This window comes from Momordica charantia (assembly GCF_013281855.1).
Source record: "Momordica charantia cultivar OHB3-1 chromosome 9 unlocalized genomic scaffold, Mcharantia_2.0 BLBB01000009.1, whole genome shotgun sequence".
In the NCBI taxonomy this organism is placed as follows: domain Eukaryota; kingdom Viridiplantae; phylum Streptophyta; class Magnoliopsida; order Cucurbitales; family Cucurbitaceae; genus Momordica; species Momordica charantia.
This window is the reverse complement of record NW_028275167.1, coordinates 18,970,662-18,997,263: the sequence shown is the minus strand read 5'-3', so window position 1 is coordinate 18,997,263 and position 26,602 is coordinate 18,970,662. Positions and strand designations below refer to the sequence as shown.

At 34.6% G+C, this 26,602-nt stretch overlaps 1 protein-coding gene, 1 long non-coding RNA gene, 1 other non-coding gene and 1 pseudogene across 3 annotated transcripts; 3 read left to right on the top strand and 1 right to left on the bottom strand.

Moving 5' to 3' along the window:
* Positions 1-2,886: 2,886 nt before the first annotated feature.
* Positions 2,887-5,257, bottom strand: LOC111021591 (uncharacterized). Its single transcript, XR_002602849.2, has 3 exons — positions 4,903-5,257; positions 4,283-4,438; positions 2,887-3,155 (listed from the first exon to the last, which is right to left on the bottom strand). It is a non-coding gene; the product is annotated as an uncharacterized LOC111021591 (long non-coding RNA).
* An 11,610-nt stretch (positions 5,258-16,867) lies between these two features.
* On the top strand, positions 16,868-16,974 carry LOC148209142 (small nucleolar RNA R71). The gene has a single exon (XR_015787480.1). It is a non-coding gene; the product is annotated as a small nucleolar RNA R71 (small nucleolar RNA).
* A 2,153-nt stretch (positions 16,975-19,127) lies between these two features.
* On the top strand, positions 19,128-20,120 carry LOC111021598 (uncharacterized). The gene has a single exon (XM_022298611.1). The coding sequence runs from the start codon at positions 19,128-19,130 to the stop codon at positions 20,118-20,120; it is 993 nt and encodes a 330-aa protein (XP_022154303.1).
* Positions 20,121-20,980: 860 nt separating this feature from the next.
* Positions 20,981-22,328, top strand: LOC148209141 (serine/threonine-protein phosphatase 7 long form homolog pseudogene; annotated as a pseudogene).
* The last annotated feature ends 4,274 nt before the right edge of the window (positions 22,329-26,602 follow it).

The following is a 26,602-nucleotide window of genomic DNA, read 5'->3' as shown; positions in this document are numbered from 1 at the left end:
AAAGTTTCTTAAGGATGTTGAGTTTGGGGGGAAGATAAAGTAAATAATGTTATATTTAATAGAAATTTAGTTATTTTCTCTTTATAACAATATTAGTAAATAATAAAAATTCTCCTCATTTTAGTAAAACAAACTTAACATCATTAAAAATGTCACTAAGGTAAGTAGAAGAGATATGAGAAATATGATTATAAAGATTTAAGTTTGATAAAAAGAGTATATTCTCTACCGTCAAACAAAGTCTTATCTCTTAAAAGGAAAAATGAATAAAGAATGTGTTGAAACAACAAACAACGAATATATTTTACATTTTGTTATATTGCTTTTAAAAGGCAATGTTAATAAATATAAGGCTCATCTAGTCGTTATACCCATTCAGTGACTTTGGCACTGGACGTTCCAAAAATGGGGTACTATCGGGTCGGGTGAATTCAATAATAGACGTCTGTTGGCATTCCAGCCTTCCTTCTCCTTTCAGGGCCTACCCGAAAGAGAATCCAGTGTTTCTTGGTCGTGAATATCTGAATAGGACGAACCGCCCCGTGGTTTGCTTCGGAACAAAACAATTAGAATTAGGCTCGGTGAACTGGAATGTGTATTATCCATATAGGGGATCTTTCAATGGAGAAGATCCGTCGACCTAAGACGAAGAGAAAGGTCTATCTATTTTATTTAGTTATTCAGTTAAACCAATGATTCGTTATTGTAACAGATAGCAACAACCATTTCATCCGGCAGGTTTCAATTCTTAAGGCTGACATTAATTTTTAGAGATATTTTCTATAGTTTCCCAAAAAGTTCTTTCAAGTAAATGACACAATACTTATAACCTCTTTGAGTTATGTCAAATGAATATAAAGATTGGTTTCTTAGTTGTATAATTTATGAAATCAATAAGCTCAATTTTGGATACTTTTGATCTAGTAACACAAAGTTTCAAAAGGTTTATATTCATCTGTGATCTCAATGAAGAATTTTTATCTGCAATTTCATAATTTTCATTACATATTGATATTCACTGGTAGAAATCCGGGATTCATTGACAGTTAAAAACTGTCATTACATAATTCATGACAGTTTTTTTTTGTCATCTATTAAGGCATCAAGAAAGAGGAGAAGATGACAAATTTGAAAAACTGTCATCAATGCATTTACAACTACAGTTATACTTTGTCACGAATAGATCTTCCATCACAATTAATAAATGTCACAGAAACTCATTTAATTACAGTTTATAGCTGTCACTAAAACAATGAAAGATTTTATTCTCTTGTCAATAAAAACTTAATGACGACAGTTTATAAATGTCACGAAATATTTTTTAACGACAGTTTATAATTGTCATGAAATGTTTTTTAATGACAGTTCAAAATTGACATGAAATATTTTTTAACGACTGCTGATGAACGTCAAGAAAAACGTAACAATGACTATTTATAATTGTCACAAAAACTTTTGTAGTGATAGTTTTAACGGTCAATATTGACAATTTTAACTATCACAAAAATTTTATATATGACAATTGATTAATTGTGACAATTTTTTTTTGTCACAATTTGTGTTTAATAAATGATTGTAATATTAATAAAAGTTTATATATGATAACTTCATAACAGCCATGAAATACATTTAATAACACTGTACACGTTTCAAAAAAATTATCTATATCTATAAATTATAAAATGTAACAAAGTTGCATATAATAAGATCAAAGTTGGATCAAATTTGTACATTAGGATATTTTATACAAATACTATACTATAAGTCTATGACTACAATAAGAGAATGTCCAACGAACTATATTCACATTACATCAACCTCGTATATGTCAAAAATACGCCGAAACTCTTCCCTATACATTCTCCTTTCTCAAAATGTTGCTCCCACATTTTCTTTCTAACTCCAACATGCATTACGTAATGACACAAATATAAACACTAAGTCTTAATGAGCTATCTTTGCTGCAAGATAGCCACACAAATATGTATTAATGGAAGAGAAAGAAGTATCAATATGAATACATTAGGCAAAAACATCACCCCTAGTGTCAAACAAACATCAATGTCATATTCTTCTTACAACGGTAAGTGATGATTGACAAACACAAAAAATGAGAATATTTGTTATACTTCTATCAAAAGCAACGATGAAGAAGTAAATGTAACAAAAAGAATAACAAAAAAATGTTGTGCGGCCAGAATCAGCATATACATAGAAGTTAGTTTGCTATATGTTTTGTCACTAGAAAAGTCCTTTACAATTGATCAAAGGATTTCATTATCAAAATCAGCAAATAAACATCCTTACTAATTAATCAACATTAACAAAATTATATTTTGCCCTAGAGGAATTTCGTATTTGAAGCCATTTCATTTTATTTCAAAATGACAAATCAATTCAAAAATATAACCCAACATATATTTGAAACTTGATGTAAGGCTTATCTAAATAGGTAACTATATCATAAGTTTTGAATTAACTAGAATAACTTACTTTAAATGCATTTTAATGCTCAAATAGTTAAAAACAGGTAAATAAGATAAGTGACAATTTCTCTAATTTTGAGGTTGTATATCTTGTGATGTAAATTATGGATATTAGAGTATTCGGCTTATCCTTCCTAAGCCACATCAAAGACCCAATGCAATAAATGATATACTCAACGCCTGAATCGAAGTGAGGGACAAAAATTAGAGAAGAAACAGCACAGTTGAAAGATAATTCATCTGTAAGGATATACACAACACTAACAAACAGTGTAAATAATTTTATGATCATACATAATTTAAAAACATAATGGTTACAATAAATCCATTAAAATATAATGGATGACATAAAAATGTACCAAAAAATGTATTAATGATATTTTTCATCATGGCCACATAGTTGGAAAAGCTTATGATCAAGCTTAAGGCATTGCAAATATAGGTATGTCTGTCTACATTTTCTTCAATTCAAAAGCCTAAAGTATTGCAAATCAAACCGAACATGTAAGAGCCGACAAGTGCATTCAATAAAAGGGCCGACAATGTTGATTAGAAAGACAAAATAGTCACTTATCTCAAAGACTCAAATTGAAAATCCATACATTTTCATATAAGAAAACTTTAATTTTTTATTCAATAACCTCATCATCATCTTCAGAAACTGATCACCTACAACGAAACGAGAAATTTTAGTCATCATCAAAACCTCAAGAACAACTTTAATTGCTAAAATCCTAAAAGCTTAAGCTACGCAACCTAAATCTAGAGACTTAAATACAAAATGCTATTGTTTACCTCTTCACGACAAAAATTTAATGACTAACCATGTAAGTGAGTAATCTACCGCAAATATTTCAAAACAACGCAATTTAGAAAAACTACCGCAAGAACTAATTAAACTTTTTTGGATAAGACACGAACTAATTAAACATTCTCTACAATTATAAAATAAAAAATCTGTATTAGATTTTTACCATCTTTCACAATCCTAACCTAAGAGGAGAAAGAGATAGAATTTCGTTCTGATAACAATCCTCATAGCTTTATCTGATTTGCTTAACTCGGATGACAATAGGTTGAAAGCTTAAATGAAAATTTTAATCATTGAAGTGGTTTTCTAGATAGAGAGTCCATAATACAAGATAAGATCACTGGGAAGTTTTGATACTGCATAATACCTCCAATGACCATGATTAAAAGCTACCTTATTAGAGAGAGCAATCCACCAAAAAAGATGGTAATTGTAACTTTCAAACTGATGAAAGCCTATTTCTTTAATATTGACATTAAAGTGATCCTCCAGACCACTTATCCCTGAACTTAAACTTTTAGGTAAAAACTAATTAAGCTTAAGAATTGAACTCAGATGCCGAATCCAATTAGTAACCATCATTGATTCTTTATAGAAATCTCTTCTCTACCACACATCCAACCAATCACGTGACTAAAAAAAAAAAAGGCACAACTGAAGAGACATGGAAGATAATTTTCTCAAGTTTGGCACAGTTACAGAGTAGCACATTTCAGAGTAGAAAGAGGAGAAAAATTATTTACCCAGACAGTCTGCCACGAACAACAATATGTTGTTTACCTCTTCAATTACTAAAAATCGTAAAAGTAAGCTACACAACCTAAATCGAGAGACTTGAATACAAAATTCTAATTTACAAAGTGAGCAGAATCTAACAGTATCAGTTGAGATTATATTGCAATGCCTTAAAACACCAAGAAAATAATGAAATAGACTGAAAATAAATTTTCCAGATCAACATCTAATAAGAGTGCAACAACCCTACCATCGATTCGCCGAATAAACAACAACCCTACCACCGAATGCTCCTTGCCGCCGTTAAAGAAGCCGCACGCACTTATGGCTTCTCTCTCTTCCATCGTTTTGAACTTCGAATCTTTGAATTTTTTTTCCCCTTTTTGCAGGGTTTAGATGCTCATTCCTACTTTGAAGAAGAAGATTAATTAGTAAGAATTAAAAATTAATCATAATTATTAAACAAACAGTTTTTTCTCTCTCACTTTTGAAAACTAAACAATAACATACAAAAAAATCCCGTTCGCTCCACAATGAACAACACGAACAAGGGAGAAAAAAATACAAAAAAAAATGAAGTTACTCTTAAATCTCGACTACAAGATCATGCACGATATTACTAACAAAACCAAACATAAAAATCCACCGCCGATTCCGACCAAAACTTTTCGCCGCCGTTCAAGGATCTAAACTCTCACACTGAACCAGAAAACAACTTAAAAAGTAAAATCAAACCAACAAAATAATCGGTTAAAACTCGGCATTTTCACAAACCTTCGAGGGACTTTGTTTTCAAAGCAAACAGTAATTTACAAGCAAAAACGGACAGAAAATGAACAGAAAACTGAGTAAAAGATCACGATTCACGACCTAGAACAGAAATAACTTCCTTCCAATCCACAGTACTGCACACGAAACGACTCCCAAAAGGAGCTGCACGCACTGTTGGGCCGTCAAAGAATGCCAGATCTGGGCGTTTGTTGCTGTCGCACCACCGCCGAAAACGCTACAGCTTGAGGGTTACGCCGCCATGGGGTTCGTTCGCATCGCCGTCCGCTGGGAAATACTGTCGTGGAGTCGCCGCCGATGATAAAGAAGAATGAGGCTGCTATGAAGGAAGAAGAAGAAGAATGAGACTACTATGGAGGAAGAAGAAGCTTCTTAAGAATGGGACTACACGTGAAAGGAAGGGGAAATAGATGGGGGCTAGGGTTTCCTTCATTTTTTTTCCTTTTTATTTTTTTTCCTTTTTCTTTTTCTTTTATTTATTTTACCAAAAAGAAATGGTTCCAATTAAACCAAAATAGCAACACAAAGTAATGTTTAAGGTCTTATTAAAAAAAAGAACAACGTTCCATAATCCTTTCCCAATAAGAACTCTCTCTAAAAATGATTTAGAAAATTTATCTAGAAGATTAACTAAATTTAAAACCCAAAATTAGAACTTCGATATTAGAAAATCCATGAAATTAAATATCAGCTTAGAGGAAAAATCCAAGGGCACAAATAAGTCTTAAAATAAACGAGCCAGAGAATGCAGGTGTTACATAAAATGTGAGAATTTCAAAAAGTGAAAAGTATACGTCTACAAAGGCAATGACAATTTCTAGTAGTAAAAATGATATTCGAATAAAAAAATTTCAGTTCAGTTGAACTGGTTAATTTGTGTAAACCAAAAAATCAAACTCAATCATCCAATGAACATCCAAATAATTAAATTTAATTATATTCTTTTCAAATTATTTTTGTTCCAAACAAGATAAAGAATTTTCAATCATATCTCTAACTTTAAATCACGAAATTTAAAATCATTTCTTGAACATTCTTGCCAGCAAACGAGGATAAGAGAAAGTATTGAATTCTTGCAAAAATAAAAAATAAAAAATAAAAATACACACAAAATAAATAATAAAATTCAATTCTATTTATTGAGATGATCTCCGACAAGACGCCCGACAATGGCTTAACGGTCATCCGACCGCCCATAAAACGCGACGTTTTGTTTGATTAATGTGTTATTCAACACTCCTGCAGACATCTTTGCGTAGGTTGGCTCTAACCTTGTAGGTTGGTCGATAAAACATAATGAACAGTTTAGCTCATCAAAGCATTCCAACCTAAAGAGACTTGCACATAGTATCATGATCAAAGATATTCTTAAATAACAATACCTTTCTTTTGTCGATACGTTGCCGACGATAAATAGTCTCCAACAAACCTAATTAGTTCCAATTTAAACCCAAAATAATTCCTAAGCATTCGATTAAGTTGACTACCTTTTATTCCAATAAAAAAATATAATTTAAATATGAATATTTTATTTACGAAATGCTTGGTGAAACTAGAATTAACCTATATTATTTTTATAAAAATATATTAATAGAGGGTTGAAAAAATAATTTAAATTCATAGGGCTCAAACTCAGGACCGAAGAGAGGAAGGACACAATTACGCAGGATAAGCATACCACTATACCAAAATCATTTTCTACTTGTTTCATGGAGTATTTGGGGAAACTATTAAGCATAAATCTATACTCGATACGACCGGATAATCCCAAAATAATTAATATCGTTAACTAAGCTGCAGTTTTTTCGACAGAAATGAACCGCGCTCAAAATCATTTGTTTTTGTATGTCATATATTTTCAAGAGGGTCTATGTAATTGTCATGGAATACTTGAAATTCTTTTTATTTTTCTTGACAATTATAAAATGTCATAAAAGCATGAAAATTTTCGTAAATTGCCGTTTTTTCCCGCCCAAAATCGCGCCTCCACCATTTCGTAACAGTTTTTCACCGCCCAAAATAGCTCCCAAAATTCGATTTTCGTGACAGTTTTTAACCGTCATAAAACTTACAAAATCTGAAAAATAGCGTTTTTCCCGCCAAAAACTCACCCCATCATTTATGATAGTTTTTTTTCCTCCAAACTTGTTTACTGTTCACAACTGTCTTGGAAGACCACTTTTCTACTGGTGATTATCATATGTAGTATCGGAAGGTAATAAGAGTAATAATTATGAATTACATAGTGGGAGTAAATTTATTTACCTAGTGTAATATGTCTGCGACATAATAAAGGCTTAGTTAGAGGATGAAAACTTGCATGAACATATCTCTTTATATTGTGAAATGATATTGTAAGATTAATCTCAAGTAATATTCAGAATTCACAAAAAGAACTATGTTGAAAGGTATCGCAAGTTCTCTAGCATAAATATTTATGCACTAAGGGATATTGAAATTGCTAGTGGTAATAAGCTCACTTTCAATAAAGGTCCCTTGAATAATAAAGTAAAATAAAAAAATTCATGCTTAAAGTCTATATGCTTCCGTTGGAGTATTCATATCAAGAATATGAAAGACAATTTTTAATAACTCTTAATTGGATCTAAAAAGTTATAGGGTGCTTAACACAAAAAAACAAAAAAACAAAAAAATTAGATGCTCACTCATCAAAATCATATTAATTTGAGATCATAAAACTATTTGATTTTGATAATTTGAGTTGCCATCTAGATCCACCTTTGAAGCTATATTCACTAATAGGTTAAAGAATGCTACTATCTCGTGGTAGAGAGTCAGTTTAGTCTCTTTCACCACTAAAGTTTGTGTTCATAGCATTTTGTATGTGGCACAAACTTAAGAATATGGTTGTCAAATTTTGTCATTAGGTTGTTTTGACAAAAATTTGTATTTTTCCATATTACGGCAACAAAAGCTTTTGTATGAATATTTAAGATTTAATTGATAAAGAAAATTCAGGGTATTTTTGTTTAAAGAAATACAACTCCATCATTGCAGATCCGCTCAGAAAATTATGGTATGTCAGTTGAGTGAGAGCTTGTGTTTTCTTAAATTAGACATGTGGTTTTTCTTTCCTGCAGAATAAAGAAGATGATTTATTTTGTTACTCTAAATTATTTTCTTTCTAAATGTAGTTTAACAAAAAGCTAGAAAGCATAAATTTTAATCTCTTTAAAATATAAAGTTGGACCAGTTGGGAATAGACATGTTTAGATCACATCAGATGTAATTCTCATGCTACTCTTCCACACTTTGATCCATGTTATTGAGTATATTTGGTGTGGTGATCATTGAAGGTTAAGTTGCGACTATACATGTAACAGAAGCTGCTTTGGTCCCTCATTGATATGCGAGATGGACCAGATTGTTATTAAACGGAAGTTTATTTTAATAGCGTTGAGTTGTGCACTAAAGAATAAATTAATATAATTGCTAGTAAAGAAAATTGTTATCCAAGTGAGAGATTGTTGGAATTAATTTAATAATTAATTCATATGTGGGTAACAAATTAAAGAGCAATTATATTTGGGCTATTTAATGGGCATATGAGTTGTAACGCCCCGAGTCCCTCAGGTTAGTTACTCTCGAATCAAGAGATTTTTCATTTAATTTTTAAATTAATTGTTAATTAAATTTATACATATTTATCGGGCTCTAAACTCCAATTAAAGTTATATTTACCGGACTTCGTGTAGTGGGTCTTGTTTTAAGATGGAATGGATTTCTTTTCTCTTGGGCTTGGACTTTTTGGGCCTTTATTGGGTTAAGTTGGTTTTAAAACAAAGGAAAAGAGGAAAAATAAAACAAAAAGGACTTCATCTTCTTCTTCTTTTCTCCCTTGTTGCCCTAGTCGTCACCCACCCCTCCTCTTCTTCTTGTTCACCGGCGACCACACCTCACGGCGGCGCCTCCTCGAAACAGCAGCAGCGGCGGCCGGCGACCACATCCGTAGCAGCAGCAGCGGCGGCGCGACTTCAACCCGACGTCCCGGCGATCTACAGTAGCGGCGGCGCGTTTTCCTCTGGCGACGTGTTCTCTGGCGAACGGCCCAGCGTCCTCCACGAACCCCGGCGGTCTGCAACGAGCCAGCACCACTCCCTGCAGCGCTCCTCGCGGCGGCACACGGCGAACGGGTCAGATCCGCGGCGAACCTCGACGACCTGCTGCTACGATCCGACGAACAGCAACTCCAGCGGCGGGATTTGTGCGTTACAGCAGCGTTTAGGACGTTTGGTGGTGACCCACATCCGTTCGAAGCTCGATTTAGGCTACCCACACCTTAGCGAGCTAGATCTAGGTGACCCACACCTATACGAAGTCGGTTTTGGTGATAATGAGTCATTTGAACCATTTTAGAATTGATTTCGAAGGCTAAATAGTATACATAACTTGCTGTATTTTTCTGTTTTAGTGCTTAGGTGTGAGATCGACGCAAAACTTAAGGGCGCGGTTGTGAGTAAGTAGACAAGGGGCGTGTGCGTGCGTTAATGTATGTTAAATGGTCTCTAATGTGCTGGTTTTGTGGCATTTAATATTAATTTTGTTACGTCCTTGTGCTAAATAACTCTCGTTGTGTTAATCGGTATACTTGGAGTAGTGTTGGATATTCGTCGGTGAAAATGGTGAGGTTTCTGCTTGCTAAACTGCCGAGTATTGCTGTGGAAATGTTTGTTATCTGAATATGCATGAGTTGTTCGGCGTGTCTTGTGTGTTATTATACTTAGTAATGCTTATTGAATATTGATGCTGGATATTAAGTATTTTGGGTGAACTGTGTCGGACTCCAATGGTTTAAAATTTGTTTGGTTATGCTTTGTTGCGACGAAACTCATTATGGAGCCGTTGTTAAGAAAAGTTATATTGTGAGAGCATGGTTGGTTCATTATTTCATTATTAGAATGTTGTTTATGTTGTGGAAGCATGCTGAATTGTATTTGTGAGTTGAAGGATTCAGGGGTAATGGCTTAAGAAAGTATATAGTAAGTCTCTGGTGAGAGTTGGATTCTTGGAGGAAATGAATGAGTGAGTGTCAGGGCCTCGGGTATAAATGGTCTGGGGCTGATACGTCACTAATTGAGTATCGAGGCCTCGGGTAAAAATGGTCGAGGGTCGATACGAGGAGTCCTTTGGAAGGAAGGCTATTGGGGCCTTGGGTAAAAATGGTGAAGGGCCAATAGATGGTGAAGTCATCGGGGCCTCGGGTAAAAATGGTCGAGGGCCGATGCAACAGTGTCGGGGCTCTGAGTAAAAATGGTCAGGGGCCGACTCTACTCGAAGGAGTTAACTGTGGAAGGCTAGGATAGCTGTGATAAGCGTAGAGGTACTTGAGATGTTAGCAAGACTAGAGGTTGGTAGTTAATGTGTTTCTGGTTGTGGTTGTCACCGAATTTTATAGAATGTGTCTATGTTTGAATGCATAATGTGATGAAAGGCATGACTATGAATGTTTCATGATTTAGTTGAGCATGATGTGTGTGTGTTGTTGGTGAGGGCTACTTATGGAGTATATTTTATATACCCACCCCCCCTCTACAATGATTGTTTCAGGTGAAGGACTCGTGGGCGACCATGGTGATGAGACGGAGGAGACATGACGAGCGAGGACCATAGGCTGCTTAGTCACTCTTGGTTATCTTAAGTTATTAGTTAAGACCTTATGTTATGGTCAATAAACTATTTGTTCGTATTTGAATAATTGGGAGGTTCCCACTTGTTATTGATTTTATTTCAGGATAGGTGTCTATCTTAGTTCTCTACCATTCATTGAGTTTTGCCTAGTTTGAATAATAAAATTGTCCCCTGAGGTTGTCCACGGATGTTGTTGATTGATATTCTATGAAATTGATTTATTGTTGAATTGACCAGAGGTGGAACATAATTTTATATAATTGTTGCATAGGGAGTTGGCATCAGGCATTTGGGGTTAAGTTTAATCAGTTGGATAGTTAACGTGACCTAGAAGTGTGGGGGAAATTCTGGGTCGTTACATGAGTGATCTTAATTATGAGTCCATGACTTCCCATTTAGTGGTGTGGCTTACTGAGTAAAAACCAGCCCATTAAACTTAAAGGATTATGAAAAACGCTAGGATTAACCTATAAATATATGGTTATGGTCCCCAATATACTATGCTTCTTGAGCCTCCTGTTTCCTATCAAACAGATAGTATTACCCATAGTTGGTCTGGGTTGCATAGTTGAGGAAGATCACAAACCACAGTTTCGTGGTAGTTCATGGTCAATCTAGCTAATGGTTCCAGGTAATTCTAATCTCTTTATAGATTTTGGTTTTCTTCCATGCTTAGATCTTTGATCTTGATTGTTATGGAATTTTATGGCTTTTATTCTAGAATAATTATGAATTAGGATTCCTTTAATTTTTCCAACAGTCCTCACATATATACATATATATACACACACACATACATACATATATGTATGTATGTAACGTACCTACGTATGTAAGTATGTATGTAGGGCCAGGAAAGATCTCAACCCTCCACGTGGCGACCACACCTAAGGTTCAGATCGAATGAAGATGAAGCGACTAAGCACTCGAGTGTGCTTAAGGAAATGTGCTAGGCCAATGAGCTTTCCGACGACTATTTAATGCTGCTGTCAAGGGCGACAGGACGACCCACGTCACCATAACTGTGCCAAGGCAAAGAGCCTAGCGGCCCATCATGCACTATCACGATCAATCATAACTAGTTCTCAAGTGAGGTCTTGCCCCTCTAGCTCGTTCTACATTAGCTCGCAAGTGAGGTCTTCTCCCTCTAACCGCTTCGCACAAGCTCACTAGAGAGACCTTCCCTTTAGAGCTTGCTTTTAATCAGCTCGTTATCTCAACAACTCGCTCGCCTATAGCTCGCTAGAGCCCAACATCGGTCGTTCCACGACACTTGGGCAGATTTTGACATCAACAAGCGAGATTGATGGAATTTTTTTATTTTTTAATTTTACTTTCACACATGGTCTATAATTCTAAAAAAATTAAATAATCAAATTTTAAATTTGAATCCAAGTGTTTTTTTTTTAGAAAAAAAAGCGAGAACCAGGGTTAGAGCAAAGATTGCTGTTTTTTTTTCTTTCTTTCTTTTTTTTTTTATTTTACTTTCACACGTATTCTATAATTTTAAAAAATTAAGAAATTAAATTTTAAATTTAAATTGGACAGAGATTGAGGGATAGATTGAGATTTGTTTTTCTTTTAACTAGTTGGTTCAAATAATTACTTGAAAGATGACAAAAATCTAAATCTGTCCACAATCTTAATGATATTAATTAGGAATGAGATTCAAATTTAAAATTTAATCCAATGAAATTAAAATAATTTACTAGATTTGAAAGTAATAGAAAAAATAATTATTTAATTTTTAAAATGGAATGAGGTTAAAAAAAAAAAAGCGAGATTGAAATAGTCTGTAGGAAAAAAAAATCATATCCCTTTTTTTCCTCAGAATTTGAGTAAGGGTGAGAGTTAAAAAGGAATGAAATTGAAGAACTTTGGTTCTCACTCTGGCTCTTGCTCAACTCTGGTTCTCGCTCTGGCTCTCACTCAACTCTGATTCTCGCTCTCGCTCAACCCTGATTCTTACTCACTCAAGTATTGCTCTCGCATATTGAAGTTGATGTAGCGATTTTCTAAAAAAAAATTTGATGTAGAAAGTCTGAAGAGGAGGCGAGAGATTTTCTAGGGCAAGTTCTGGCAGCACCCCAGGACACAAATTTAGAGACCCAACAACGATTTGGCGTGACTCAAATAGAGGGTGTAACGTCGTCATTGGAGGCTAGATCTTACAGAAGCAAGGACTTCATTTCTTTGAATCTGCACGCATTTCCTCTTTATTCTTCTCGAGATTCTGAAACTTGGGAGTGCCCTGTGCTGCTTAATGGAATGAGGTTGACTTTTCAAGTGGTTATAGGATGGTGTTAAGCATGTGATGAAGGCTAGCTTTTATTACACCTAGGGAAATTATGCCCAAATTATTGTGGAGACGATGTTGCCTCAGGGAGAGAGAAGAAGAGGAAAATTAGGAAGAGTGAGGGAAGAGAGAGAACAATGAACCGAAAAAAGAAGAAGAAACCAGGGACAATTTGTAATTTCACAAAAATTGACCTAAGCAAAAGATAACAAAACTTGAGTCAGAACAAAAATCATTTTTTCCGTTGAAAAAAAGGTTAGTCTTGTTGTTATCAGTGTTACAAAATGTCTACGTGTTCGACACCAATACATAAGAGGGAAATCGGGGACTGGAGCGGAATCACGCCCTTTCCTCCATTTTTTTTAAATTAGAATTTTTTGATCCTTCTTTACCCCATAAAGATATTGGAATAGAGGGAGTTATTTGTTTTTCCGCCGCTTTAGTGAGTGAAATCTTGAAATTTAAATTTTTAATACTTTACATTCGAACTCATGACCTTTTGGTCAAAGATAGGTGCTTAACCACTTGAGCTATGCTCGATTTCGCAATGTTCTTGTAGATTTAATTTGAAATCTAAGGGGAGAGATACTATAAAAGAAAATTGATGGGATCGTCAAAAAGTAATAGTAGTTTTGATAAATATTTATCTAAGTAAATTTACAAAAATTACCCGCATATCCTGGTTTAAACTAAAAAATTGTTTATTACAATTGTAACATTCGAGACTAAATTTGTAGAGCATATTTACAAAAATGGTCTTGCTAGTTTCAAAATTACTTTTATCAATTATTTGAATTACTTATAGTAAATTAGTATGAAGCCCCCTCAACAAAAAATTTTATCCTTGATGGAGTATATCTTAAGAATAAATAAACCACCACTCAACCCAAAAACTTAAGCTTATGGGTTGGGTAAATTTAATTCATTTATATGGATTCTAACAGTATAGTCCTTGGAGTAGAATTTTACCAATAGTTTGGTCCTTAATAAAGAAGGGTGAAATTCAAAATTAACTTTGTTATCTTTGCAAATTCGCTAACACTTGTAAGGGTTTTAGTAACTGGGGAACATGTTGGAGATTTTGAAGTTGAAAATATGGTTAGATGAAGAAATAAGAGAAGAATGGCCCGTATAGGTTATTGACAAACCTGCTCTATTTGGTGTGTGTATTTCTTGCCCATTAATAACTAATTCAATGCTCATGTTTAGGTTGTTCATGTCATTGGTGATATGGTTGGTAGCTCTTAAGTCTGGATACCAGTTGCTATCCTTGTTTAAATTCGGAGTCATAACCATTACAGACATCGATGATTGTTGATTATATGCTTGGGGTCTTCCATTTCAGTTATGTCCATTGGTGTTATTTGTCATTCGAAAATAACATATGTCTGCAGTTTGTCCAAACTTATGAAAAAAAATGACAGTTCATTTGATTTCTTGAATGCCAATTTCGACCTCCTCTCTAGGTATAATGGACCCAAACCAAGGAGAAAATCTTTTTCCTTAAGGGAAAAGATCTTTTTGAATTTTTACTTGTATTTTTCGGTTTGAGTTTTTTTTTTCCTTTCCCTTTTAGTTTTTGTCATACAATCTATTATAAATGGAAATAGATGGACCATTTGATTAGTGGGTACAAATAGTGAATCATGAGAAATTTTCAAAGAAGAGAGAGTTTGAGAGCTAAATAATTGTGTATCCGTCAAGAGTTTGAAAGAACTTGTAGAGTGATTCGTGAGCGTTTTCTGTATGAGGAAAAACTGAGCGAAATCATTGTAAAGGGCTTGTAAACTCTTGGGAGATTCTTTCTGACATTTTCGTAGAACTTGCAACGGTAGCAGAGAACTGGAAGCCCACATTGGGTGAATCAGTATAAATCCGACGTTTAATTTTCTTCTCCATAATATTTATTTATCGTTTTTGTTACTTAGAAGTTTTAGATTATTTTATCTAATCTTTTAAGTGGTAGTTTCTAATTTAAAATTTAAATTTCGCATTAATTGGAATAAGAACTTGATCTAGGATTAGCGAACAAATACCGTCTGCATTTGTAATTGAGATAATTATTTTTGGCTGCATTTTGCACCTCCTCTTCCACTATTCGATCTAAAACCACCTCTGTTATAAAAATAGTTATTTTGCTGAGTTCTTTGTGATTCTCTAGGTATAGTGCTTTATTGTAGTGTGAGATTGACTGATGGTAATGTAGGATATGTAGTGGTTGTTGCTGAAGCTTCTCTTTTCATTCTTGTTTCATGTGAAATAAGAAAAGATTTTATTTCTTGAATAGTGTTGGGGAGAGAATTAATGGTGTTTTTGTTTATAGGTTCATGAAGCAGGAATCAAAATGGGATTCAAGAAAACAAAAAACATAGCTCTTTTTCTCTTCTTCCTCATCGAGTTCTTCTGATAAAAAAAGAAGTTACCAACGTAGATGAAAAGTTAAAATTTTCCATATGGGTTCTTCTGATAAAAAAAAGTGATCAATATAGATGAAAAATTAAAATATTCAATCTGGATTCTTCAGAAAAGAAACGTAGAAGTCTAATTTGTTGATTGACATTAGCTTCGCCGGTCAAAAAAAAAAAAAGAGAGAGTTAATCGGTGATTTTCTGATGGCTGCCTCACCCAAACCGGCGGTAGAGTTAACTTTGCCGTCGTCGTCGATGTCTCTACAGTAATCCAATTTTCTTTAAAAATAAAAAAGATGCAGTCCGATGACCCAACCCGACCCATCCCAAAAAGTTTGAGTTGGGTTGGATTGGTTTGCCTATTTAGTTCGGTTCTATCGGTTTGCTAGTCTAACCAACCTGAAAATTTGGGTTGGTCCAAAAAATGCCCTTAACCCGACCCAACCCAACTCAACTCATGAACACCCCTAGTTTCCGGTAGTTTTACGGAGGTTGAGTATACGACACTTGCTTCTATATATACCTGCAAAAATTTCTTGGTTGCGACATATTCTTAAGGATTGTGGGCATAAAAAGTACACACGATGGAGAGGATAGAAAAACCAATGAGTTCCAACCTCCTTGATTAATGATCAACTTCCTCATCTAGCAACAATGGTTTTCCTTAGCTAATCTCTGAGAAAAAGAAGGATTGGGTTTAAAAGTTCTGCTTACCTTCTCAGATGCACTAGGTGCACTCTCCTTGCCTAGATCGGTATTCTTATTTTTTGACTTCTCTATCTGCTTTGAATTGTTCTGGATGTTCCTTCTATGTCTATTAGCATCTTTGGGCCATCATATGTCAATCCACTTCTCAAGGTCACAACCTTACACTACTCCCTTCCATCTCTCTTTTTCCTGACAATGCTTTTAATGGTCAAGCCTTGAGTTATTTGCAATTTGGCCCATTTTGGACTTCTAAATTCCTTGGAGGTTGCTTAACTTTGAATGGTGGCTGTTTGTGAATTTAATCATCGCATCATTTCAAACTCTGTAATCCTTCAAAAGACTCTCAAGGACTACTAGAACTGCTTTGACTGGGTTGGCTTTTGACTCTCTATTGTTGATTTAATTGTTGTGGTGGATTCACATGTTGATTGGGGAACTCTGGTGGAGAATAAGGTGGCTTAAACTGCTGGTTTTGAACTTGACTTGCCTGCTAGAGTTTTCCTATTCATTCCATGAAAAGTTGGGATGCTGCCTCCAACTTGGATTGTAGATGTTTGAATATGGATTAAAATTATGTTGAGCTCCTTTATCTACATAACAAATCGAAGCGGGATTAGATGGACAATTCTCAAACATATGATTATCATTACAGTAAACACAAGAGAGTTTAGAAATTTGTTGAACAGGCGACAGATTTTGAGAAGGAGCCACTGTGGTTAGCGCACTATTATTCTTCTCTACCGTCAAGTACTTCAACATTTGATTCATGACAGCTATCTATTACAGCATGGATGTTGTAGTGTCCAATTCTCTGGCTGATACTTACTTTTTAACTATAGTGGCTCTCTTCAAATTCCATTATTTATTATGTTGTTTCATTTTATCCAACATCTCCAAAAACAAATCATTAGTTGTTGTATTCAACATCATCTTCGAATGTATGTCTAGTCCCCTAAAGAATTGTTTGATTTGAAAGCATACAAGCAGTCCATGATTTGAGAATTTATCTAAAAGCCCTTTAAATCTCTCCCATGCTTCTTTAACTGGCTCGTTATCCTTTTGTCTAAATATCACAATATCTTCTCTTAGCTTTCTCTTAGCTTTGCATTTCCTGTCACTGAATAGCACTTGGTTAAAAAAATTTCAAACAACTCTGCCTATGATGTGATTGAATCTGGTGGGAATGCATTCAGCCACGCTCTCGCTTGGTCATTGAGAGAAAAAGGAAATAACTTAGATCCTAAGGGCATCTTCAGTTACACCTTGTAATTTAAACGAGTTAGTTATTTCAAGAAAAGATTTCAGATGGGAATATAGGTCCTCATTTGTTAATTCTGAAAATTATCTAATTGTCTCTAATGTTTGGAACATGATCGGCTTAAGTTCAAACTGAGCAGTGGCAATCATAGGGTTTGCTATCCTGAATTCAAGTTCTAGGAAAGCATGCGTAGCATATTTCCTCATGGTTACATCTTTGTTGTCTGTTAACAAAATAGGATCGTGGATTCCTTGTCCGTTGTTCATAACTTGTCTATATTTGCTCTTTGGTCTTCCATATCTTCATTCCTATTCACGCCCCAGACCCAAGATTCGAAATCCAAATTTGGCCCTGATCGTCCCACCATTCCCCCCAGTAAAGCAACTAGGAGGTCACCCAGTCCAAGTTTGCTCCAAGCCGAGCACGGTTTAGTTTGGAGTTCTTATGATTGAGTTACCGAAAGGAAGGTGCACCTTGTTAGTATAGGTAATGATTATCAATTCTTTTAAGTATTTCTTGACCATTCTTCCATGATCTCAAGATCCCTCTCATTCAGATGTAGTATCGATTCATTGATGTACCCTTCCTATCTACTCAGGTGTGACAGAATCCTAGTCCGAATCCTAGGCCTAGGGCATTACACAAATGATCTTCTGATGTTGTGGTGAACTCTTCATTCCATGGTTGAACTTACTCCTTAAGTAATACTTTAAGGTTCTAATTCTTTCTCTTTTTGCTTTTCTTGTTATTTTTCGGTCTCTACTCCTTCTTTAGCCTTCTAAGGGTTTTGTCAATCTCCAGATTGAGGCGCAACATAGATTCTATGCTCATACACTAAACAAAAACTTGCTGGAACATACACAGTGTAGCGACCACACGTCTCAACAAATCACGAAAGAAATCAAAACTTTTAAAGGATATAAACTACTTAGTTCCCCAGAAACAACACCAAAACCTTTTTGCGGCTCCGATTTATAGCAAAATAGTAGAGTACAAGCGCACACTCCTCATAAATGGAAATAATTGCCAAATCGTTCCTTAGGGACTTAAGGTTTTCTTTAAATACAAAGTGAATTATGAAATGTTGAACGTGCTATAGGTTTTATGAATGAAATAAGTGAAAATGATGTTGGTATGAGGTTTTGGGATTTTTTTTAAATAATTACTTTTTAAAAACAAATGACAAAGGTAGGGTAGGATTCAAACTTATTCCAAAAGTAGGGTAGATAAATGGCAGCATTTGGTTGTGATTTCAGCGAAATCGTGGCCGTCGCCTGCGATTTAGTACAAAATAGCGGTCCATGACCGCGATTTCACTGAAGTCGCAGTCGTCGCTGCGACTTCGCTTTGACGTGGCTCCACGTGTAGCCATGTCTCAGAAGGAAGTCGCAGCCAACGACTGCGACTTGCTAGGGTTTTGGTGGGGACAAATTGTCCCCACCCGGGCCTTCCCCCCCACTTCACTTTCATCCTTTCTTTCTTCCCGTGGTCCCCCCTCCTCCTCCATCACCGCCGACCAGACTCCTGCCGTCCGACCTCTCCACCCGCCGCCTCCTCTATTGTAGTCACCGCCTCTTTTACCGCCAGAGCTCTGGTTTTTGCCGCCACCGTGACCGTACGTCAACCGCCGGTATACCTTTTTTTTTTCTTTTCTTTTTTATTGTTAAGTTGATTTTTTTGGTAAATGTTTTTTTATTAAGTTGGTTTTGTTTGTATAAGTCTTTTTTTATTAATTTTGTTTTGTTTGTATATGTTTTGTTTTGTTTATTTGTATGTATATGTCTTTGTTTTTTTTTTTAATTTTATTTTGTTTGTATGTCGTTTTTTGTTTGTATATATATTTTTTGTCATGAGTTATTTAATTTAGACATAGATTGATTAACATTGGATTATGGTTAACTTTTTTAGATTTATGTTATATGTTATGAATATTGTTATATGTTTTTTTTAAATAATTCGTTAACATAGTTATAAATATTGTACAGTTATGTCATTAGATTGTGATGAAATTGGGATACTTGAACCTGGAAATGGGTCCGCTTCTGATATTGAGGTGGAAGTGGATGAATTGTTTGGAACTGTATTGTGTGTGAACCTTCTAGTAAATTTAAATCATCCACTCCCAAATGAGGAAGCACCTTCTCCGATGTTTACTAAAATAGATTTTGAGATTGTAGAATCTATATGTGAAGAACGTTCAATGTTGGAAGAAGGGTCGATGTCTCTAGAAATGAATGTAGATAACATACGTTTAGCGTCAAAATTTAAGACCAAAGAAGAACTACAACTTGCTGTCAAGAAATATTGTATTGCACAACATTATCAATTTGTTGTAACGAAATCGAATCAAGATATGTGGTATGTAAAATGCAAACAGTGGAATGATGGTTGCAAGTGGACACTTCACGCTCGTCGACGTAAATCTCATAGGATGTTTGAAATCAGTGTACTTGAGGAGGTTCATTCGTGCTTATATGCCGAGCTTACACATGATCACTCACAATTGGACTCAAATTTTATGTGCAATGAAATTCAAAATATTGTACGACGTGATCCTAGTACGTCTGTAGTTTCATTACAAGAAGTCATAAAAAAAGATTTTGGATATTGTGTAAACTACAGACGTATGTGGCAAGCTAAACGAAAAGCACTAATTAAAGTTTTTGGAGCTTGGGAAAAATCGTATGAAGAGCTCCCATACTGGTTGAATGCTTTGGTGCATTACAATGCCGACGCTCGAGTACTCTGGGACTTGATACCTTCGAATAAACCTGGAAATCTTATTTTTGGGAGAGTGTTTTGGTCATTTGGTCCTACAACTGAAGGACTTAAACATTGTAGACCATTAATCCAGATTGATGGTACACATCTGTATGGCAAGTATAAGGGAAAATTACTTATTGTCACCTCAATTGATGCAAATGGACTTATATTCCTTATTGCTTTTGCTATTGTGGAAGAGGAAAATACTTCTAGTTGATCGTGGTTTTTATGTGCCTTGCGAAATTTGGTTACCGAACGAGATGAAATTTGTCTAATTTCTGATCGACATGGAGGTATTTTGGCGGTTGTGAAAAAATAAGGAAAATGGTTAGAGTGAATCGAGAGCACATCATCGATTTTGTCTCCGTCATGTGGCTAGCAATTTCAACAAAAAATATAATTCAAAGCCCTTAAAAGAGTTGGTGTATCGTGTTGGGGGAACACCAAAAGCGTAAATTTGAAAGATATATGAGAGAGTTCCGATATGGATGGATGACAACAAATCTAGTAGAGTGTATTAATGGTGTTTTCAAAGGAGTTAGAATGTTGCCAATTACTGCATTGGTGAAGTTTATGTTTTTTAAGACTATTACTTATTTCCAGAAATGTCGAGATGATATCAGTGAAGTAGTAGATCGGGGTGAAAAGTATACAAAATATGCTTTAAATAAATTGAGGAGGTGGGAGAAAAGAGCGGCGGCACATTCAGTGACTTCTATTGATCGAAAGACACAAACTTTTCAAATCGAAACAGGAATAGATATGTTCTCTCCTTACAAAGGCCAACATACTCAAGTCGTATGCTTGAAGGACAATACATGTACTTGTAACAAGTGGCAATCTTTCAAGATACCGTGTTCTCGTGTAATTGCAGTCTGCAATCATGTTCACTTGTCATATTTGCCTTATGTCAAGAAGTATTACGAATTGTCATGGTACCAACTTTGTTATGCATCTCGATTCTACCCTATATAACATAAGGACTATTCGCCGGAAGTGAAGTTTGATGTTATTTATCCGAACCCAAATTTGTTGAGGGAACATGGACGCCCAAAAACTTCTTGCATTCACAATGAGATGGATTGGCAGGAGACGGGTACGAAAGTTCATTGTGGACTATGCAAAAAAGATGGACATAACAAAGGTACATGTCCAACTCGCAACTCTGACGCTTCATCTTCAAGAGAAATGGATGATTAAGGTGAATTTTTTTAATTATTTTTTTAACATACTGTTACAAATCTATTAATATTGAAATCGATTCTATATTTTCTATGGCTTGCTGTAAGGTTTCTGCCCGAGACGAGTAGCTACAGGAGAGTCGTCTGTAGTTCACACAGGTTGAAGAATATGCGGTGATATCGTTCTCAATTAGTGTGGGATTGTTGCTTTGTAATAGCCTATATTTTATCACTTATTCGGATTTGTGCTTTGTAATACACTACGCTTTATTGAATCATTTGTTGCTTTGTAATAATTAGATATTTGGAATTGTAATGTACTATACTTTATGTCATGTTATTTGAAATGAACTTTGATTATAATTGTGCTATTTGTCTTATTATATTTCAGCATTAATCATAGATCCAGGACCTTTGGATTCACATCGGCTATACTTACAATGATCACATCGTTCACAATTAGTGTAGGATAATGGATCTACTATAGTTTTGCAATGTTGAAGAAGAGAGATCGTAGTATCTCATAACATTAGGCTAGATAATCGTATAGTGCCATATCTACAACAGTCTGGATTTTGAGGGTTTCACAGATAGGTTTTACTCAGTTAGATTGACACCTTATTACTGCACTGGTGGAGCGATGGAGGCAGGAAACTCACTCGTTTCACATGTCTGGTGGAGTGTGTACTATTACACTACAAGATGTTGCTGTGTGGTTAGGGCTACCTATTGATGGAGAGCCCATTACAGGATCCTTGCAATACGATTGGGCACAATTATGTGAGGACCTACTGGGAGTACGAACTCCTCAACTTAAGGGATCTAGGTTGATTATTCCTTGGCTAGCGGCACAATTCATTGAATTACCACCAGATGCTGATGAGGTTGCAATACAGAGATACGCATGAGCATATATTATGCAGCTCATCAGTGGATTTTTATTTCACGATAAATCTAACACATTAGTTTATCTCATGTTCCTTCCGTTACTGACTGATTTCCAGGAAGCTGGACAATATTCATGGGGTAGTGCATGTCTCGCATGGTTATATCGAGAACTATGTTTGGCTAGTCGAGCTGATGTCCTGGATATAGCAGGTCCGTTGATACTTTTACAAGTATGGGCGTGGGATAGGTTTTCTACAATTGCTCCACAACACCATGTACTCACCCTTAAACAATATGTTGGACGTCCTCTCAGTGCACGATACATTCATTTTCATTTATCTATATGTGATTTTTAAATTATATGCAACTGAATAAGTTTTACATAATGCAGATGGAATGAAGTTTTGATAGCTTCTGAACAATCTACGAACATGTTGGTTCAATATCGAACATGTTTTGATCGACTTAAGCCCAGCGAGGTATATTACTTAGAAATAAATAATTATAATTAACTTAATAATAATATTAATTCTTATTTATTAATGATTTCAGATTTTTGGACATCGTACAATCACAATATTATGATTCTATTACCTGAATATTGTCATAATGAGCGAGATATTTGGTTGACTTCAAGCTGTCTTATATGTTTTCATATTATCGAGTGTCATCTACCAAATCGAGTGTTTCGACAATTTGGGCTTCTACAGAATAAATCGTCATACTGTAATACTGACACGAGTCTACATCAGATCGCCTACGAGGAAAACATGATCACAATTGGCAACGTCAACATGCAGCATATATATCACTATGGCGTCAACGTCGTGATTGGTGTGCATTTAGTGATGCGATAGATATGTCGGCCATGTCAGATGATTATCAATAGTGGTATGATTCGATTACAAGAAAGTATATCACACGTGAATCTGCTTATCACGGTTACATGGTTAGTATTATATTTCTTATATTTTTTTAATTACAATATTTAAATCAAATTTAATATTAATAATTATTGTATCCATTATAGGATTTTTTTTTGTTAGCAACGTACAAGACTTTGTAGTACAAGAAAATCTACCTATATTAAAATCAATGTGTGATACTTGCATTAGCGTAACTGAATCAAATTCAGTTTATCCAAGAGTTGCTTCAAACTTCGAAATGAGGCATCCTCGTCGTAGGCACAACCAAGCACAGCCAAATGAAGAAGTTCAAGAAGAAACACAAGAAGCTGAACAAGTTCATTAAAAAAATGATGTTATAGGAGATGAACAAATTATGAATACTCCTATACAATCACATTTTCTAATGATTTCTATGCCAGGAGTTCATTTAGACACTGCATCTACTTCAGCTCATCAACTTGACCCATCACCTGTTCAGCAAGAACCTTGTCGTCGACGTTGCGTAAGATGACCACGACAATGTGGTACATGATTATCTATGTTTTGTAATATGTTTAAAAGTTTAAGACAGCTTTATGTATCCAATATGTTTTTCATGTGTAAAATTTGATATTTGACAAATGTTTACTTTATAATATAAATACATGAAAAAAAAACCTTATAATTCATTGAATTGATTTTAGTCTAATTTTAAAACTTTAGACTTTAATCACATTTTAATTAAAATTTGAAATATAATAACAAAAAATAAAAAATTTAATTGTATCTTAATTAAAAATTTCGTAATATTAATAAAAGTAACAATAAAAAAATATGAAAACCCAGTGTACGCGACTTCTTACAAAGAAAAAAAAAACTGAAAAATAGGTTGAAGTCGCATGCAATAGGAAGTCGCGTACATTGCTTGCGACTTCCGTTCGAAAGTCGCGTCCATTGTACGTGACTTCCACATCACCGGCCACCTCAACCGCCACATAGACAACACACGTGCATGGAAGTAGCGTCCATTGTACGCGAGTTTTGATCCCTCCTTTGACCTAACCAATTTGTCAATAGTTTCAAAAACCTAAGTTACTTTTGTATTTATTTATTTAATTTACATTAATTTAGTTATTATTTTTAAACTAACAATATTTTTGTAATTTCTTTTTAAAATTTGATTATTTTAAAACTTTGTCCGAGGTTTTGTACTTCAAAAAATAAAAATCCAGCCTCCTACAACTTAACTTGAAATCAAATCTCACAGTAGCAAGAGTATGAGGTGCACTTATATGAGTTTTACCAGTTCGGCTTCTTGACCTACTTACGTATGAGAGATCTTGAAGTTTAAAGTCAATTATTGATATTTCTATTAACAACTGGACCTTAATTTGATAATCTCAACTGTAACTAAAGGATAATGTCCTATGTCTAGGTTTCTTACTAGATTCTTTATTCTAAAGTTTCCTTCCCTTAGTTGTTCATTTAGATTTTAGGATTTAATAGTTAACCTTTTCAGAATCAAGCAATTGAATGAACTCCTTAATTGACCAAATCAAGTTTATTAATTTATAAATGAATCCAAATTAAGAACAAGTGTGTGCCTTGAAATATTTTGGTACTATGTTTAAAAAGAATAAGTTAAATTTCCATAGAAGGGCTAGAAAAGTAAAATTAGCTCATGATTAATTTAATTAAACCTAATTTAATAAAAACAGCGTTTGACACCATTGTAAAAAACTTAAGGAATAAAATTGGAAAGTATAAGTAACAAAGAAGTTGTAACTTGATCTAACTTTACATTTCTCCTTTGAATTAGGGGAGTGAATTCGTTCAAATTCAAAATAGTGTATTGTCACAATATCTTTACATAAAGAAAATGAAATCATGAGAAGATAAAAGAAGAAAAATAATACTTTTTGGAGATTTTGATCAATGAACGACTGTTAATAGAAATGAATAAGAACTGCTTGCTAGAAAATTGTTAAATTCACCAAATAGAGTGCTACTACAAAAGAAACACTTAAAAGCTAAAATGAAACAAATGAATGTAAACAAACTAAGCTACGAGCGATTATCTGGAAGAATGAGCTAGTGTTTATATGGAAATTTGGAAGCTATTTGAGCATTTGAGACTTTCAAGGAGTCCATCGATTTCTAAGCCTCTTGATTGGTTTGACCAAAAAGTCTTCTTAAATATTGAGTTGACACGTGGTTGTAGTGGAATTTGTCAAAACGCATCGAAACTCATGTTTCATTAAAAACGATCTTTGAGGTTATAGGTGTGCCAAGAGCGTACCCCTATTTCTAGTAAAAACGCACATATTATGAGTATAACTGCAATTTGATTTTTAGTCTTCACATAATCAACTTGAATCTCCTTTCTTGAAATGCATTCTCCGATGAAGTGAAATCTCTTATCAATGTGCTTACTTCGATCATGGAACACTAGATTATTTGCTAGAGCAATTGCTGACTTGTTGTCCACATGAATTACAGTTGCATCTTTTCGCACAATTCCAATTGCCTTGAACAAATTCATCAACCAAACTGCATGACACACACATGACGATGCAGCAACATATTCTGCCTCACAAGTAGATAGTGTCACAATAGCCTATTTGTTATGATTCAATGTAAAATAGTATTGCCAATAAAGAACACAATTCCACTTGTGCTTTTTCGATCATTAAAATCTCCAACCCAATCACTATCACAATAACCTTCAAGTTTGAATTCTCCATATGAAAAATAAAATAATCCATAATCCAGCGTATCTTTGAGATAACGAAGAATCCTCTTTGCTACTTTCAAATGAGTAGTTGTAGGAGATTCCATAAACCGACTCACCAATCCAACACTGAAAAGAATATCGGGTCTTATGCACGTCAGATATCTCAAGCTCCCAATTAAGCTTTTAAAATATGAAGGATCAACAACATCTCCATCTTCATATTTTGACAATTTCATTCCAGTTTCAATCGCAGTAGCAACTGGTTTTGAATTGAAAATCTTGAATTTCTCGAGAATTTCTCTAGTGTATCGTTCTTGAGAGATAAAAATTACTTCTTTTGATTGCTTCACCTCAATGCCAAGATAATATGATATAAGGCCAATGTCTGTCATCTCAAATTCTTGGATCATTGCCTTATTGTATTCGTCAAACATGTTGGACAGTTTTCTGTAAAAATCAAGTCATCAACATATAGACAAACCAACAAAATATCTTCATGGTCGTTAGTCTTCGTATAAAGAGAATGTTCATGTGGGTATCTTAAATACCCATTGTCATGGAAATATTTGTCAATCCTACTATTCCACATCCTTCGAGCCTATTTCAACCCATACAGTGTCTTCTTCAACTTCAGAACTTTATCCTCTTGTCCTTTCACCACATAACCAAGAGGTTGTTTTAAATATACTTCTTCTTCAAGATATCCATTCAGAAATGTTGATTTAACGTCCATCTGAAAAATCTTCCATCTATTTTGAGCAGCAAATGCAATCATCAATTTTATGGTCTTCAAGCGGGCAACATGAGCAAATACTTCATCGTAATCAACGCATTTTCTCTGAGAGTAGCCTTTTGCAACTAATCTCGCTTTATGTCTCTCTACTTCTCCTCTTTCGTTTCTCTTTTGTCTTGAACACCCATTTGACACCTACTGCTTTCTTTCCACTTGGAAAGTAAAAAGCTCCCATATATCATTCTTTTTTATGACCTTTATCTCGTCAACCATTAT